The sequence below is a fragment of the Chlorocebus sabaeus genome, chromosome 26, assembly GCF_047675955.1.
Source record: "Chlorocebus sabaeus isolate Y175 chromosome 26, mChlSab1.0.hap1, whole genome shotgun sequence".
NCBI classification, from domain to species: Eukaryota; Metazoa; Chordata; class Mammalia; order Primates; family Cercopithecidae; genus Chlorocebus; species Chlorocebus sabaeus.
Window position 1 is genome coordinate 34,591,748 of NC_132929.1, and position 18,202 is coordinate 34,609,949.

Consider the following 18,202-nt stretch of genomic DNA (forward strand, 5'->3'; position numbering starts at 1 on the left):
ATCCTTGTCTGACTGGCTGCCTTCTGTAATTTGCTCATTGCCATGCTCATGTTCACTCATCTTTGTGTTCCTGGTTTATCACTGATCCTGCTGAACTACAGATAGTGCTTGATGGCTGATCTTGGATACAGCACTGCCTGTCCTTGTAAATAAGAATAAAAGAAGATAGTGGTTTTGATAGCTTTTTGTAGGAATAGGCCATTCTTTGCCTTAATTATTGTCATTTGTTCTGATAGTAAAGTTGTATACTACAGTACCATGGGAGACCTGTAAGATTATATATTTCTGTGACCCATTTGTAGAGAGGGAAAATGCTTACAAAACAGCTGTTTTACTCGCTTTTTAGGAACTGGTTTAAAAATGTATTTTATGGGCAAAACAAATCTATGGTGTTAGAAGTTAGAATAGTGGTTAACAACTCGGTGGGTTGTAGTAATGGCAAGAGGATTTCTAGGGTGCTGCTTATGTTGTTTCTCTATCTGTTTGCCAGTTACATAGAGGTGTTCATTTTGTTAGTGTTCATTGATCTATAAACTTAGACTATATGTGTATGCTATACTTAATAAAAACTTGTTAAAAATATGTTAACAGTGTTTACTCATATTTTATACCAGTAAAGCTCTTCGTTTGTCACAGTAACTGCCTTTCTGATGAATATGTTTCATTTTGTCATGATACTTACTAATTTTAAGTTATTTTCGTATGTACATTGCATTGATGTAAATGCTTTAAATTCGTATCTCCTTTTGGCAGCTCGTAATTTAAGATGTTGAATGATTTAGATAGATTAGCTGCACAAAGTTTGATTTTATATTCTGCTGTACTGTTTATTTAACTGAATAATCTTCAGCAGCCCAAAGTCTTGGCTGTAATCTTTCTGTATCTAAAACTGAAATGCAGTAGTTGTGCCTATTATCAGGAGAATTCAGATTCTCATTAGAGAATTAATAGAATGGTATGAAGGAAAAAAACATAGAAAAGAGAAGCTTATATTCATTAGCTCATTATTAATAGTATCAATCTAATGTAACCATCTAGATGTACAGAAATATTTAATAACCACTTAAAAATGTCATACCAGGAGTAAAACATGTTGACTAGTCTTTTGCATTTGAATCCTTTTGTCTATATTTCACTGAAATAGGTTTTGAAGTAATTGTTTGATTTGACCAAATATGTTATGTTGCTGAAGGTAGTAAGATATGCAACAAGATCAGTTTTTGGTTGATAGAAGTTTTTAAGTAGGCTTATGCTCTATATTTACTGTATTTCTAAAAATTGGGTGCATGAGTAGAGTGACCAGAGAAAAATGTTTTATAAGAACAGTAAAATAATTCATAACAGACATTTTGTGTACTGATGAGGAAAAGACAGTTCTGCCTTTATAAGGGATCTTCTTGGTGGAATTTGAGAACTCTTCAGTTAAATAGTATAATAAAACACATTAAAATTCTTTTAAATATCTAATTTTGTCTTCTAGGCTTTCCTTAAAGTTTCCCATGTCTCAATGGACTCCTGAATATAACGAGCTCTACACCTTAAAAGTGGATATGAAGAGTGAGATTCCTTCTGATGCACCAAAGACACAGGAGAGTCTGAAAGAGATCCTTTTGCATCCAGAGCCCATTGGGGCAGCCAAAAGTTTTCCTGCAGGAGTTGAGATGATTAATAGTAAAGTGGGGAATGAATTCTCTCACCTTTGTGATGATTCTCAAAAACAAGAGAAGGACATGAATGGTAACCAGCAAGAACAAGAAAAAAGTGTCGTTGTGAGGAAAAAACGCAAAAGCCAGCAGGCTGGCCCTTCGTATGTGCAGAATTGTGTTAAAGAAAACCAGGGAATATTAGGACTGAGGCAACACCTAGGAGCACCAAGTGATGAAGATAATGATTCCTCTTTTAGTGATTGTCTTTCTTCTCCTTCATCTAGTCTGCATTTTGGAGATTCTGATACTGTGACTTCAGATGAGGATAAAGAAGTCTCTGTAAGACATTCCCAGACCATTTTGAGTGCTAAAAGTAGAAGCCATAGTGCACGGTCTCATAAGTGGCCTCGGACTGAGACAGAATCTGTATCAGGATTGTTAATGAAAAGACCCTGTTTACATAGCAGTTCATTACGGAGACTTCCATGCAGAAAGAGATTTGTAAAAAATAATTCCTCACAGAGGACACAGAAACAAAAAGAGAGGATATTAATGCAGAGGAAGAAACGAGAAGTGTTAGCGCGAAGAAAATATGCCTTGCTACCTAGTTCTAGTAGTTCCAGTGAGAATGACCTCAGCAGCGAATCCTCTTCTAGCTCATCAACTGAAGGAGAAGAAGATTTGTTTGTTTCTGCCAGTGAAAACCACCAAAACAATTCAGCTGTTCCCTCAGGTAAAAATGTTTAAGCTGAGTAAAACATGGAACCGTTTGCATTGTATATGTGCTTAATTTTTTGTTTGTGTCTTACTGATTTTATTTAAAATGACTATCAGGCTCTATTAACTTTTATTTTTAAGCCATATAAATTACCAATTGCAGTATTAAACCATGACTCCAATGCTAAGATAAAAATTAAAAAAATTTCTAGTGACAAAAGTAAGTCAGAGTTTTTGGGGGAATAGCCATTTATTCCTTTTTTTTTTTTTTTCCTGAAACAGAGTCTCACTCTGTCCCTCAAGGTGGAGTGCAGTGGCGCAGTCTCGGCTCACTGCAACCTCCACCTCCCGGGGTCAAGCAATTCTCTCGTCTCAGCCTCCCAGGTAGCCAGGATTACAGGCACCCACCACCATGCCCAGCTAATTTTTGTATTTTTAGTAGAGACAGGGTTTCACCATGTTGGCCAGGCTAGTCTTGACTCCTGACCTCAAATTATCTGCCTGCCTTGGCCTCCCAAAATGATGGGACTAGAAGCATGAGCCACCGCACCTGGCTTTATTTATTACATTTTATACATATTAGATTATATTTTATATGTGTTCTTAATTTATGGTACACATTTTTTTCCTTGTGTTTCTTTAATATGCTTGACTTTTATTAATACTTTTTCAGCTCCCTGTATGATGGATTCAACCATAGTAAGAACAGTTCTAGTAACTAAAAGAGACTGGTTAATATTATTTTTTCTTTTTTTTTTGAGTCAGCATCTGGCTTTGTTGCTCAGGCTGGAGTACAGTGATGCAATCTTGGTTCACTGCAACCTTCACCTCCTGGGCTCAAGCCATCCTCCCACCTCAGCCTCTCAAGTAGCTGGGACTATAGGCACACACCACCACACCTGGCTTATTTTTGTGTTTTTTGTAGAGATGGGTTTTGTCAAGTTGCTCAGGCTGGTCTTGAACTCCTTAGCTCAGGCAATCCACCTGCCTTGGCCTCTCAATATTTTTTCTTTAAGTGCTGTATTCTTGTTGTTTGCTGTTATCATGTTCTTTATAGTTGAAAAATAATTTCAGGTATTTGAGTAGTAACTTTTATTCTAATACTAGAACCCAGAGACTTTTAGTCCTGACAGTGCATACAATACATCAATTAAAATTGGATAGGGACTATTTCCTGTCAGTGCTCTTGCGCATATGTGCTCTTGCTCATGCGCACCGACACTCTCTCACACACACACAGTAAATGTGATATGTAAGCAGAATAAGTTTATTTGCAGACAGTCCTGAAATGTATGTTCCATATATACAGACCATCCTAAGATAATGCATCACTTTTACAGTTGTGATTTAAAGGGAGCTGTTGAAGTGAGCATTGAAGAGCTATCTGAACTGAGGGAAAAGATTAATTTCTTGTGAAATTAGTGAATAGGGCAGTGGGCTTAGGGGGAGCTTTCTAAAGGGTTAGCTAGGTCGTGGTTTCTAATACTAACATAAGCTTTCTCAGTTTTACCTTATGTCTTGCCTGTTAAGGTCAGGGCTTGCTAGTCTACTTTTGGATGTGCCATTTCTTCTTCTCTTCTTATTTATGAGTCCCTTACTTTTCCATGAATTTCTTTCCTTTTTCATTTTCATTTTTCTATTTTTGCCAGAACCCTAAAACCAGTAACCTTGTTCTTAATCTTAGGCTTGGCCATGTTCAGATCAGTTTTAACCTACACAAATACTTTTTTGAGAAGAGTTCATTTTGATCATGTATAGCCAGCTGAGAAGAGTGTAGAATAACCATTCCCAGAGGTTTCCTGAAAATAAGGGAAATGAGGGGTTGTCTTGCTTAATTGTCACTTTTTTCTCAGGTGGTCAGAATGTGCACGTACTGGTTTTGGGAGCGAGAACAGCAGAGCTCAATTTGTGCTTGAAGTTAATGAGACAGGATGGTTGATGTGGAGCAGAAGTTCTAAGGAGCTGATGTTTATAGGGGAATGACAATATAGTAATTAAATGTAATTATCAGTGCCAGGGGTTCATATAGTCCCAAGTATTAATGAGAAGTCCAAACTTAATGCATTTAAAAATCTTATTTAATAATTATTGTAGCAAGTTTTTTATTTTACTGCCTTTCTTGGAAGGATTACATTATTTTAATTACATTATTTTCAGACATTACCCTCAAACATTAGAAATAGAAATCCAAAATGTTGAAACCAAGAACACCCAATGTTTTCTGGTTTCTAGACAAGTGATTTCTGTAAATTATTTTTTTTTAAAAATAATGATTTAATAACATTCACATGATATGGAATTTTAAAAGTATCTAGTAGGTTTAAAATAGAAGATAAAAGGTTATCTGTTCTTCATATCCTCCAGTCTTACTATTATCCAGAAGTAATCACTATTAGTAGTTTCTTATCTCCCTTAGAAAATGTGAAAGCCAGGCCGGGCGCGGTGGCTCAAGCCTGTAATCCCAGCACTTTGGGAGGCTGAGATGGGCGGATCATGAGGTCGGGAGATCGAGACCATCCTGGCTAACACGGTGAAACCCCATCTCTACTAAAAAATACAAAAAACTAGCCGGGCGAGGTGGCGGGCGCCTGTAGTCCCAGCTACTCGGGAGGCTGAGGCAGGAGAATGGCGGGAACCCGGGAGGCGGAGCTTGCAGTGAGCCGAGATCTGGCCACTGCACTCCAGCCTGGGCGACAGAGCGAGACTCCGCCTCAAAAAAAAAAAAAAAAAAAAAAAAGAAAAGAAAAGAAAATGTGAAAGCCTATTCAAGGATAAATAATGTGGCTCTTTTTATATCACCATGTATAGTTATCTCATTCTTTTTGACATTTGCATAGTATTCCCTTTGTATGGCTGTTCCATAATGTATTTAATCAGCTTTTGTCAGTGAATATTTGCTGCATTGAGCAAACTTGAGCTTGCATTTTGTACACCTATGTAAGTGTATCTTAAGGAATAATTTCTAAAAGTGTTTCAGAGGGTGTATGTATTGAAAGTGTTGTTAGCTATTGTTACCGGAATGCCCTCCAAGAAGTTTGCATTAAATTCCTCGATGCTAATATCATGCTGGTAATAAAAATACCCTAACACTGGTTGAGTGCTTACTCTGTGCTAGTAATGTTCTATTTTATGTGTATTCTCATTGAATCCTTCCAGTACTCATATGAGATGGATTCCATTATCATCACACTCATATTACAGATGAAACATTTGGAAAATCAGTTTGGAATGATTTTTTTTAAACTATTTTCAGAATAGTTAAACTGAAATGTTAATGGGACTTAACTTTATTGTCAAGAAATCTCAGCTCTTTCAAATAATTAACTTCCTTAGATTCTTAGGAGATAGGTTATTTCCTAGTCATATTTTGAGTGATTCAAATAAAGTGATTTGGCAAAAAGTCTTAGGTAATTCAAATGGTAGAACTAGAACTTGAACTCCGGCTTTCTGGATAGAGTTGTAATGTCTGAACTTCTAATTTGACTTATTTACTAAATGTTGATATGATTTGTATGGATGATTGGGTATTAGTCTGGAGCTTCTGGGACAACTTTTTCTTACAATGTGCATTTATTAATCCGTTCTCACACTGCTAATAAAGACATACCTGAGACTGGGTAATTTATAAAGGAAAGGGGTTTAATTGGGTAATTTATAAAGGAAAGGGGTTCCACATGGCTGGGGAGGCCTCACGGTTATGGCAGAAGGTGAATGAGGAGCAAAGTCACGTCTTACATGGCAGCAGGCAAGAGAGAGCTTGTGCAGGGGAACTCCCATTTATAAAACCGTCAGATCTCATGAGACTTACTAACTACCATGAGATCATGGTATGTGGAAAATTGCCTACCTGAATTATGTCCACCTGGCCTCGTCCATGACACATGGGGATTATTACAAGTCAGGGTGAGATTTGGGAAGGGATATAGCCAGACCATATCATTCTGCCCCGGCCCCTCCCAAATCCCATGTCCTCACATTTCAAAACCAATCATGCCTTCCCAACAGTCCCCTGAAGTCTTAACTCATTTCAGTATTAACTCAGAAGTCCACAGTCCAAAGTCTCATCTGAGACAAGGCAAGTCCCTTCTGCCTATGAGCCTGTAAAATTAGAAGCAAGTTAGTTCCTAGATACAATGATGGTACAGGCATTGGGTAGTTATACCCGTTAACATTTAGTTCCACATAACTTATGCAAATTTCTGTAGCTGGCTTGAATTTCTGCCCTAGAAAATGGGTTTTTCTTTTTTATCACATTGTCAGGCTGCAAATTTTAATTTTGTGCTCTTCTTCCTCTGGAATGCTTTGCTCTTAGAAATTACTTCTGCCAGATACCCTAAATCATCTCTGTCAAGTTCAAGGTTCCACAGACCTCTAAGGCAGAGGCAAAATGCTGTCAGTCTCTTTGCATAGCAAGAGTGACCCATTTATTCTAGTTCCCAAGAAGTTCCTTGTCTTCATCTGAGGCTACCTCAGCCTGGTCTTTATTGTCCGTATCACTATAAGCATTTTGGTCAAAGCCATTCAACAAGTCTCTAGGAAGTTCCGAACTTTCCCATATCTTCCTGTCTTCTTTGGAGCTCTCCAAACTTTTCCAAACTCTGCCAGTTACCCAGTTCCAAAGTTGCTTCCACATTTTCAGATATCTTTACAGCAGTGGTCCACTCTATTAGTACCAGTTTACTGTATTAGTTCATTCTTATGTTGCTAATAAAGACATACCCGAGACTGGGTAATTCGTTCTTACTATTTTTTTGAGACAGTCGTACTCTGTGGCCCAGGCTGGAGTGCAGTGGTATAATCTGGGCTCACTGTAACCTCCGCCTCTTGGGTTAAAGTGACTCCTGCCTCAGCCTCCCGAGTAGCTGGGATGACAGGCCTGCGCCACCACGCCTGGCTATTTTTTGTATTTTTAGTAGAGACTGGGTTTCACCATGATGGCTGGGCTGGTCTCGAACTCCTGGCCTCAAGAGATCCACTGCCCACCTCGGCCTCCCAAAAGACTGGAATTACAGGTGTGAGCCACCACACCCGACCAAGACTGTGTGATTTATAAAGGAAAGAGGTTTAATTGGCTCACAGTTCTACATGGTGGGGCAGGCCTCACAATCATGGCAGAAGGTGAATGAGGAGCAAAGTCACATTTTACATGGCAGCAGGTGAGACAGAGCTTGTGCAGGGGAACTCGCATTTATAAAATCATCAGATCTCATGAGACTTGTTCACTACCATGAGAACATGGTATGTGGGAAAATTGCCCCCATGATTCAGTTTTCTCCACCTGGCCCCTTCTTGGCATGTGGGCATTATTACAGTTCAAGGTGAGATTTGGGTGGGGACACAGCCAAACCATATTGGTGCATCAATATTTATTGGCTATTGGGAAATAAACTGATGGAAGAATGTTCTACATTTTAAGTATTTTGTAATATCTTAAAACACTCCAAGGCACAACGGTTGTGTATAATTAACTGACTTTACATCATCAGTTTATTTGTGGTTCTTTTTGGTTTGGTTTTGTTTGCTTTTTGAGACAGAGCCTTGTCTGTTGCCCAGGTTGGAGTGCAGTGGCTCATTTATGACTTGCTGCAGCCTCAACCTCCCTGGGCTCAGGTGATGCTCCCACCTCAGCCTCCTTAGTAGCTGGGACAGCAGCAGGTGTGTGCAACCACACATGACTAATTTTTTTTTTTTTTTGTAGAGACAGGGTTTTGTCATGTTGCCCAGGCTGATCTCAAACTCCTGGGCTTAAGTGATCTGCCTGCCTTGGCCTCCCAAAGTGCTGGATTATAGGTGTGAGCCACTGCACATAACCAGTTTATTGGTTATAATCAACAGATTTCTGGAAAATAGTCCCTTCCTGCTGCCCCATTATTAATTGGCTTTTAACTTTAACTCTTTATTTTTTATTATTTTAACTTTATTTCTATACATAACTTTCTTTATAGAAAGCCGAAGTGATATGTTACTTGGGCTGTTAGCAAGCCTGTTGGACATTGAGTTTTTCCCAGTTGCCAGTGAGGGTGATAATTTATACATTCTATTTTGTTCCTATAATATTTGTCAAGAACTTCAGATATTTAAAATAACCTAACAGAAGCTAGGTTTGAGAATGGGTGTTAATTTTAGTAATGTATTTCTAGGATCTATTCAGAGTACCTTACTGGAAGTAATTAACATTTAGTAGCACTAAAACCTTGGGTTTCCCAATTAATTGTGGATATGAGGACTTCCTGATACTTTATTAACTTTAAAATTAATAGGTATTATAGATTATATCTCCTTCAGTCTTGAAGGAAATGTAAATGTCAAATATGCTCCTAAATAAGAGAGCTTAAGTCAGTCCCATTTTACCACAGAGGAGAAAAAGAAGTTTTGTCTATCTTGCTTTGAAATATAAAGTTTTAAGGCTGTTGTTAAAATAGTCATATGTCTTATTACCTTATTTACATATAAAATATTGAAAAAATGTTAATTTAGAATTAGTGATTATTACGCACACTTCCTGAAAATAATTTTATCCACACAAGCATCATAGACATTGACGTCTTGGTAATTGCTAGAACCATTTTTTAAGTCATCACAATTTGTGAGAGCATAGGATCCTCATCTGCTTTGTGTGAGATATGGCACTTACTGACTCCATGAGTGATGCATCACTAGAAACTTTGTCCCAAACTACAGATGTCATTTTACCTTATATTGGGCCTTAAAAAATTATCCAGTAGCTGTATATATATGTTTTCCATGTGTAGTCCATACTGTATTGACTTTTTAAGCTTTTTTAAAAGTTTGCTTAAGAAGATAGCCCTTGGAATTGTAGAGTCCCAGGATCAGGAATTATATCTAAAGCTGTGAATACTTCTGTCCCTCTTTTTGAAAAATAGCATTGATTGAGTTTTTTTTTTGGTTTTATGATTTTATTTGGGAACTTTTAGACATATACAAAAACAGAAATATGCAATGAACTCCCCCATATACTCATTATCTCGCTTCAGTTGTTGACATTCCACCATTCTTATTTCATTTCTAACCCCTCTTTTTTTTTTCCTGGAGAGTTTCAGAACAATTGTAGATATCATTTTACTCATAGAGACTTCAACACACATGGTTTAATTCTATTTTATATATGGCATCGTTTCTGTAAACTGATAGTTAGGTCTAAAAGCTTGATTAGGTTCAAGTTTAGTCCCGGCAGTACTTTGTTGGTGATACTATGTGCTGTCTGTTGCATCACATATTGAGCTTGATCAGAGGGTTCAGGTGTCATTCTGATCCTTCCATTATTAAGTTCCCCTTCACTGTTTTCTGTAATGTTTTTTAGCAGTTATTAATGGTCTTGCCCAGATTCATTATATTAGGGGTTGCAAAATACTGATTTTTTTTTTTTTTTTTTTTGAGATGGAGTTTCACTTTTGTTGCCCAGGCTGGAGTGCAAAGATGTGATCTCAGCTCACTACAACCTCTGCCCCCGGGTTCAAGTGATTCCCCTGCCTCTACCTCCCGAGTAGCTGGGATTACAGGCTTATGCTACCATACTTGGCTAATTTTGTATTTTTAGTAGAGATGAGGTTTTTCCATGTTGGTCATGCTGGTCTCAAACTCCTAACCTCAGGTGATCTGAGTGCCTCGGCCTCCCAAAGTTCTGGGATTACAGGCGTGAGCCACCACTCCCAGCCTTGATATTCTAATTCTATCATTTTGCTTAAGTTTATTATCTGAGATTCTTCTATGAAGGAAGAACACTTCGTTCATCAGCTAACTGGTTATTCTGAAATTCTGTTCATACAGGAAAGGCGAGATGAATGCTTGATTTTCTTCCTTTATTTACCACGTCTCAGAATGACTTGGTATTCTAGCAGCATCCAAAGAGGTGTTTTTGTTTTTGAGTATCATGAATGCATGCATTTTAGTATATTTGATGGATTTCAGTTTGTTGCAGTCTTTTTATATTTTTTGAAATGATTTCATCTTTGGCCATTGGGAACATCTTCAGACTGGGTCATTATCCTTTTGAGGCCATCCTAGTGGTCTTTGATAACTTCCCTACTCTCTGGTATATCAGATTGTTGCAGATTAATCTATAGTTCCTGCCCCAGACCTAGAAACAGCTGTTCCTTTAAGAACTCCTGACTTTTTTTTGGAGACAGAGTCTTGTTCTTTCGCCAGACTGGAGTGCAGTGGTGTAATCTTCGCTCACTGCAACCTCCGCCTCCTGGGTTTAAGTGATTCCCCTGCCTCGGTCTCCTGGGTAGCTGGGACTACAGGCGCGCACCACCATACCTGGCTAACTTTTTGTATTTTAGTAGAGATGGGGTTTCACCGTGTTGGCCAGCATGGTCTCGATCTCCTGACCTCATGATCCGCCTGTCTCAGCCTCCTCAAGTGCTGGGATTACAGGTGTGAGCCACTGCACCTGGCCCGATTTTCTTTTATTGGGAGGTGATAGAGACTAAAGTCTGGGAATTAAGGTGTTTTTTGCTCTACTGGGTTGCCAATGCTTTTGGCTTTTTTGAATTTAACCTAATTTTTTTTTTTTTTTAAAGGGACAAGGTCTCAGTCTGTCACCTAGGCTGCAGAGCAGTGGTGCACTCATAGCTTTCTGCAGCCTTGACCTCCTGGGCTCAAGTGATCCTCCTTCCTCAGCCTTCTGAGTACTTGGGACGACAACACATGCTGTCTTGCTCCACTAATTTTTCAATTCTATTTTAATTTTTTTTTTAGAGATGAGATCTTCTTACATTGTCCAGTGTGGTCTCAACTTCCTGGCCTCAACTTACCTTCCTATCTTAGCCTCTTCATTTGCTGGGATTACAGGTGTGGTGTGAACCACCATGCCTAGCACATTTTGACTGTTTTAACAAAGCCAGGAATGTAAAGATTCAGAAAAAAATAAATCTTCAAGTGAATATTTCCACTATAAGTTTAGGATTAGAGTTTTTATGTAAGTTGTTGTTTTATATTTGTATTCTTATGCTGAAAACTCTGATTCTTAATAATATTAACCATTGCTTATTTGCCTTATCCTGTATATACCATAAATACATACACATAAGTGAACTAGTTTCAACATAAAAATTACTTTTAATGACAAAACTGCCCTTGCTTTTTCACCAACCTAATATAGTAGTTCTAATTAATACAGTTTAAGTATTTTGTTTTGTATAGTGCCTTTTTGCCCTTGGCCGGTTTTCTGTGTGGTTGTGCCACCAATTTCACATGCATTTAGGTTCATTTATTTCAGGGTTGGCTTTTTTAAGGGTATTTTTAAAAAAAAATTTAATTTTGCTTTTTAAATTATGTAAAACATTTACCTGGCTTCAGAGTCAAAACTTTAAAACAAGATATACTCAGGTCTTTAGTTTTGGTTCTTTCTTTTTTTTTTTCTTCAAAAATAAACTCAAAATATGACCCCCTTCTCTTACTCAAAAGTGTCTCTTGCTTTTTTCACTTAATATATACTATTGTTGGGGTATACAGAGATACTGTAGAGGAATGAAAGTATGTGTCTCTCTATGTGTCATTTCTTTTTATTCCTTTTGTTGTTAAGCTTCATCATACTGCCTTGGATGGTTGTACCAGTGTATTCAACCAGTCTCCTATTGATGAACAGTTTGCAGACTTTTTTTTTTTTTTTAAATATAAATAGCATTGCAATAAACAGCTTTTTTTGACCCGGTGCGGTGGCTCCCACCTTTAATCCCAGAACTTTGGGAGGCCAGGGCAGGTGGATCATGAGGTCAGAAGTTCAAGACCAGTCTGACCAACATGGTGAAACTCTGTCTGTACTAAAAATACAAAAGTTAGCCGGGCGTAGTGGCTGCGCCTGTAATCTCAGCTACTCAGGAGGCTGAGGCAGGAGAATTGCTTGAACCCAGGAGGTGGAGGTTGCAGTGAGCCGAGATCTAGAGATTGTGCCACTGCATTCCAGCCTGGGTGACAAGAGTGGGACTTCGTCTCAAAAAAAAAAAAAAAAATTCCTGCAATAAATAGCTTTTTGTATATGTCATTCCATATTTTTTTTGCCAGTGTGTCTTTGGGATAGAATTATAGAAGGCAGTTGTTGAATAAAGGACAAATGCATATGTTATTTTGTAAGATATGGCCACATTTTTCTCCATGGTGATTGTAACCATTTTGAATGCTCACCAGCAAGGATGCCTGTTTTCTCAAAAATCTTTCCAACAGAATATGTTGTCAGATTTTAGGGGGTTTTTGGTCCATCTGATAGCTGAGGAATAGTATGTCAGTACATTTTAAATTTGTATTTCTTTTATTTTTTAAAATGTGTAATGTGTATCTTTTCATATGTTTTAAAAACCTTAGGTTATTTGCATTTCTTTTCCTGTGTTCAGTCTGCTCATATTTTTTATTTTTATTTTTTGCCTGTTTTCATATCAGGATGTTGGTCTTCATTCTTCTGTCCATTTTTAGAAGCTTTTTCTATATTAGCTATATAAATCCTATATAATACACACATTTTTCACAAATTAATTAGTGGTGTCTTGACTTACATACTTTTTATGCCAATTTTTTTTTCTTTTTTTTCTTTTCTTGAGACAGGATCTCACTCTGTCACCCAGGTTGGAGTATAGTGTTGCTTTCTTGGCTCATTGCAACCTCAGCCTCCCACGCTTAAGCGATCCTCCCACCTCAGCCTGCTGAGTAGCTGGGACCACAAGTGCACACCCCCACGCCTGGCTAATTTTTGTATTTTTTTTGTAGGGATGGGATTTTGCCATGTTGCCCAGGCTGGTCTTGAACTTCTGAGCTCAAGTGATCCACCTGCTCGACCTCCCAGGGTGCTGGGATTATAGGCGTGAGCCACCATGCCCGGCCGACATTTTTTTCCACAAGTCGTATTTATCAACTTTTATTCTTACCGCTTCTGGATTTTGAGTCGTAATTAGGAATACTTTTTCCGCTCCAAAGTTGTAGCAAAATTAGCCGATTTTCCCCCAGTCCTTGTACTTAATTCATTTTTAACATTTAGAGCATAGATCTAGTTGGTGTTTATTCTTATGTATAATATGAAAAATGGACCCAATTTTTTTTTCATGTGACTATCCATTTGTCCCCAATCCGGTCATTAGCATCTTTTTCCTGTTGATTTGAAATATGCTACTTTTGTCACATGTTAAATTTTCCATATGCATTTGGGCCTTTTTATGGAGTTTTTACTCTGTCTTACTGCTCTGTCTGTCCATGTACAGGAAGAATACTCTTTTAATTATAGAATCTTTAATGTTTTCCTAGATATTGTTGTTTGTTTATTCTTCCAAGTGAACTTTATAATCAGTTTGTTTACATGGAGGTGATTGGGGGTGGGGAGGTCTAGGATGGTATTTTTATTGGGATTGCATTTGTAGATTATATTACAGAGAGTTGACATCCTCCTATTCCAGAATATGGAATGTTTTTTCATTTGTTGATGTCTAGTTTTGTATCTTGCAGAGAGTGTTTTATGTTTTTAAAAAATTATTGAGGTATACTTAACTACTATAAAATTCATTCATTTAAAGTGTACAATTTGGTATTTTTTTTTTTTTTTTTGAGACGGGGTCTCACTTTGTTGCCCATGCTGTAGTGCAGTGGTGCGATATTCCACTCACTACAACCTCCACTTCTAGGGTTCAAGTGATTCTCCCACCTCAGCCTTCCAAGTAGCTGGGATTATATAGGTACATGCCACCACACCCAGCTAATTTTTGTATTATTTGGTAGAGACGGGGTTTCACCATGTTGGTCAGACTGGTCTTGAACTCCTGGCCTCAGGTGATCTGCCTGCCTTGGCCTCCCAAAGTGCTGGGATTGCAGATGAAAGCCACCACACCCAGCCCAATTCAGTAATTTTTAAAAGTATATTTAGAGCTGTGCAGTAATGACCATAATACAGTTTTAGAATATGTTTATCAATCCCAGAAGATCGCTCCTGCTTTCTTGCTGTCAGTCTGTTCCTACTTTCATTCCCCTCAACCTCTAATTTGCTGTATCTATAGATTTGCCTTTTGTGGGCATTTCATATAAATGAAATCATATAATATATGGTCTTTACTGTCTGGCTTCTTTCACTTAGCATAATTTTTTTTTTTTTTTTTTTTTTTTTTTTGAGGCAGGTCTTGCTCTGTTGCCCAAGCTGGAGTGCAGTGGCGATCATAGCTCACTGTAAACTCTGCTTCTCAGACTCAAGCAATCCTCCCATCTCAGCCTCCCGAGTAGCTAGGACTATGGGTGCATGTCACCATGTCTGGCTAATTTTTGTATTTTTTTGTAGAGACAAGGTTTCTCCATGTTGTCCAGCCTGGTCTCCGACTCCTGGGTTCAAGCAATCCACCTGCCTTGGCCTCCCAAAGTGCTTGGATTACAGACATGAGCCACTGGGCCCAGCCTAAGTTAGCATAATTTTTTAAGGAGGTTAATCCATGTTGTAGCAGGTATCAGTAATTAGTTTTTATTTTATTAGTTATAGCATTCTGTTGTATAGATATACCACATTTTGTTTATCTAGTTGTCAGTGATGGCATGTTTTTTTGTTTGTTTTTTGTTTTTTGAGATGGAATCTCATTCTGTCGCCCAGGCTGGAGTTCAGTGGTGTGATCTCAGCTCACTGCAACCTCCACCTCCCGGGTTCACATGCTTCTCTGCCTCAGCCTCCTGAGTAACTGGGATTACAGGTGCACACCACCATGCCCAGCTATTTTTTTTGTATTTTTAGAAGAGACGGGGTTTCACTATGTTGGCCAGACTCGTCTTGAACTCCTGACCTTATGATCTGCCCACGTTGGCCTCCCAAAGTGTTGGGATTACAGGCATGAGCCACTGCCCCTGGCTGGAATTGTTTAAGTGATTTATTCCCTGGCTGGGCTCTGGTCCTACTTGTGTTTCTGTACTGCCATTAGTCATGAAGATGAGATACATATGACATCTATAAGGCTAGTGAGCAGGCTCCTCTAGGTAGGTAGAAGTCAAGGGCGTTTTGAATTGTTTCCGATATTTGCTGTTGTGAAAATGCTGCAGTGAACATTTGGGTACAAATCTTTGTGTATATATATGTTTTCATTTCTGTTGGAAAGATACTAACAGAGGAGTCCCAAAGTGGAGTCAGTTGCTATAACTTCAGTAACTTTAATTGTGACTATAAAAGACAGGAGCAGTGGCAAAAGCATCTGGTAGCATGAAAATGCTTTTGATAGTAACTACACGCCCACATGTTTAGTAGGTATGGTAACATGATGTCATTTATGAAAAGAATGTGAGCTTTAGAATTGGAATTAGCTTTGAATTTTAAGTGTTGCTTATTGTTTGCTTGTAAGTCACTTAAACTTTCTAAGCTTCAGTTTCTTGATGGGGCTAGACATGCATAATACTATATATGGCACAAAGTTTGTGCTCACAGATTGGAAACTTTCTTTTTTTTTCTTTTTTTTTGAGACAGAGTTTTGCTTTGCTGCCCAGGCTGGAGTGCAGTGGCGCAATCTTGGCTCACTGCAGCCTCCACTTCCCGGGTTCAAGCCTCAGCCTCACGAGTAGCTGGGATTAGAGGCGCACGTCACCATGCCCAGCCCATTTTTGTATTATTAATAGAGACGGGGTTTTGCCATGTTGGCCAGACTGGTCTCAAACTCCTGACCTCAGGTGATCCACCTGCCTCGGCCTCCTAAAGTGCTCGGATTACAGGCATGAGCCACCACGCCTGGCCATGGAAACTCTTCTTACTGTTAGCATCATTCCAGTCTTAAGGCACAGAGGGACTAAGGTGATCAGTGAGTATAGTGGCTGACATTGCTTATTGCTGATGCCAAAAGAATCTGTGATCTCTTACCAGGAAATAGAAATGAACTTTGAGGAGTTCATAAAGAACTCTCGCAGAGAAACCATTGTTTTTGTTATCGTTGTGATACTACTCATATTCTTTCTAGTCTGGTAGCCAGAGAAATATGTTATTTTTCTCATGATGTTTTAAAAGCTATAAACAACCTAATCTTAAAAAACAAACAATTCAAAGAAAATCACCCACAGTCCTACCACTATCTTAGCTATACTCGATTTTTGTCCTTTAGTATTTCTAAATGTAAAAGGTAAAATGAGAATAAAATTGACCCAGTAAGAAATGACTTATTCTCCTGATTTTCTTTTAAGCTGTGCTATTTAATAAGATTAACTTCATAATTTTAGAAATGTTTCCCTTTTTAAAATTTTGGTTTAAATAACTGTTATCCTAGAAAACACTAGATTGTAGATGCCAAAATGTTGCCTGTTGTGAATATGCTTTAGTTATATAATTTTTATGTATTATGTTGAAATTATGCATAAAGTCCTTTTTAGAAAAATAATGGTGTTTAAGCAATAGAATAAGGGTGGGTGCTTCAGCAAGCTATTTATATACTTTTAGTTACATAATCTCTGTATTCATAAAAAGTTATATAAATTGAAATTTCATGGATTAGCAAAGCTAGCTTTGTATCATTTATCATTAAAGTTTCAAAATGTTACATAAGCCATGTGAAACGTGTTCAATAATGTTAGCTTATTTTTTACAGTTTTTTTAATTTTAATTTTTATTTATTTATTTTTTTGAGACGGAGTTTTTGGTCTTGTCACCCAGGCTGGAGTGCAGTGGCGCGATCTTGGCTCACTGCAACCTCCGCCTCCCAGGTTCAAGTGATTCTCCTGCCTCAGCCTCAGAATAGCTGGGACTATAGGTGCCTGCCACTACACCTGGCTAATTTTTGTATTTTTAGTAGAGACGGGGTTTCACCATGTTGGCCAGGCTGGTCTCGATCTCCTGACCTTGTGATCCTCCCACCTCGGCCTCCCAAAGTGCTAGGATTACAGGCGTCAGCCACTGTGCCCGGCCTTAGTTTTTCCTCTTTTTTAAAACAGGTTTTGAAAGAAATTTTGTATACAGATAAGTAGAGAAAAATCATAAATAAAGTTGATATGTAGATATAACTTTTCTCCATGTAGAACTGGTAATGCCCAGTTTATGGGTTGAAATAAGAAAAGTTTTTTTAAAATCATGACTTTTTGTTGATACATAATGCTTTTAGTTTTACATATACTTTTACCACCATTACTTAATTCCATATTTAATAATTTGAGTTAATGAACAACAAGTAACACCTGCAAAGTCAATGGTTAGCTGGATTAATATCTCAAGGTTCCCTTTGTACTTCTACCTTAAGCTGCATTGTGCTCATGATTATGAAGCAAGAGTTGGAAAATAATTTGGAAATTCAATCTACAATATTATTTTAAATAGCCACTTGGGTGCTACTGTTTTTTTTTTTTTCTGCCCATAAGATATATTTGTGCCGGTAAAAATGCATTTTACCTCAGTCTGTGTAATCTTTAGGACTTAAAAAATCACTTCAAACATTTTCACATCTTGTAGCTTCTCATAAATGTTATGTTTTCTATCTAATTGATAATAACATTTTGCAAATATTCCAGAGTATAAATACAATATTATTAAGTAATTTTTAAAAAGTTTCTCCAAATCAGAGAATCTTTCATTATCTCCCTTATTTACCAGTGTCTGCTGGTATTTTCTGCTTTTTTTTTTCCCCTTTTATTTTTTTGAGACAGGATTTCATTCTGTTGCCCAGGCTGGAGTGCAGTGGCGCCATCAGGGGTTCCTGCAGCCTCAGCCTCCAGGGCTCAGGTGATCCTCTCACGTCAGCCTTCTGGTGGGTAGGTGGCACTACAGGCACATGCCACCACACCTGGCTAATTGTTTATTTTTTGTAGAAATGGGATTTCGCCATGTTACCCAAACTGGTCTTGCACTCCTGGGCTCAAGCGATCTGCCCACCTCAGCCTACCAGATTGCTGTGATTACA

At 38.1% G+C, this 18,202-nt stretch overlaps 1 protein-coding gene across 10 annotated transcripts in view; it reads left to right on the forward strand.

The window, feature by feature from the left end:
• The window catches only part of RNF111 (ring finger protein 111), a 169,222-nt gene that overhangs the window by 99,482 nt on the left and 51,538 nt on the right, over positions 1 to 18,202 (forward strand). For all 10 annotated transcript variants that reach the window (XM_038010033.2, XM_008016433.3, XM_008016435.3 and 7 more), the window contains one exon: positions 1,481 to 2,379. In XM_038010033.2, the coding sequence (XP_037865961.2) occupies positions 1,500 to 2,379 (880 nt within the window). In that variant the 5' untranslated portion in view covers positions 1,481 to 1,499. The remainder of the gene's footprint in view (positions 1 to 1,480; positions 2,380 to 18,202) is intronic.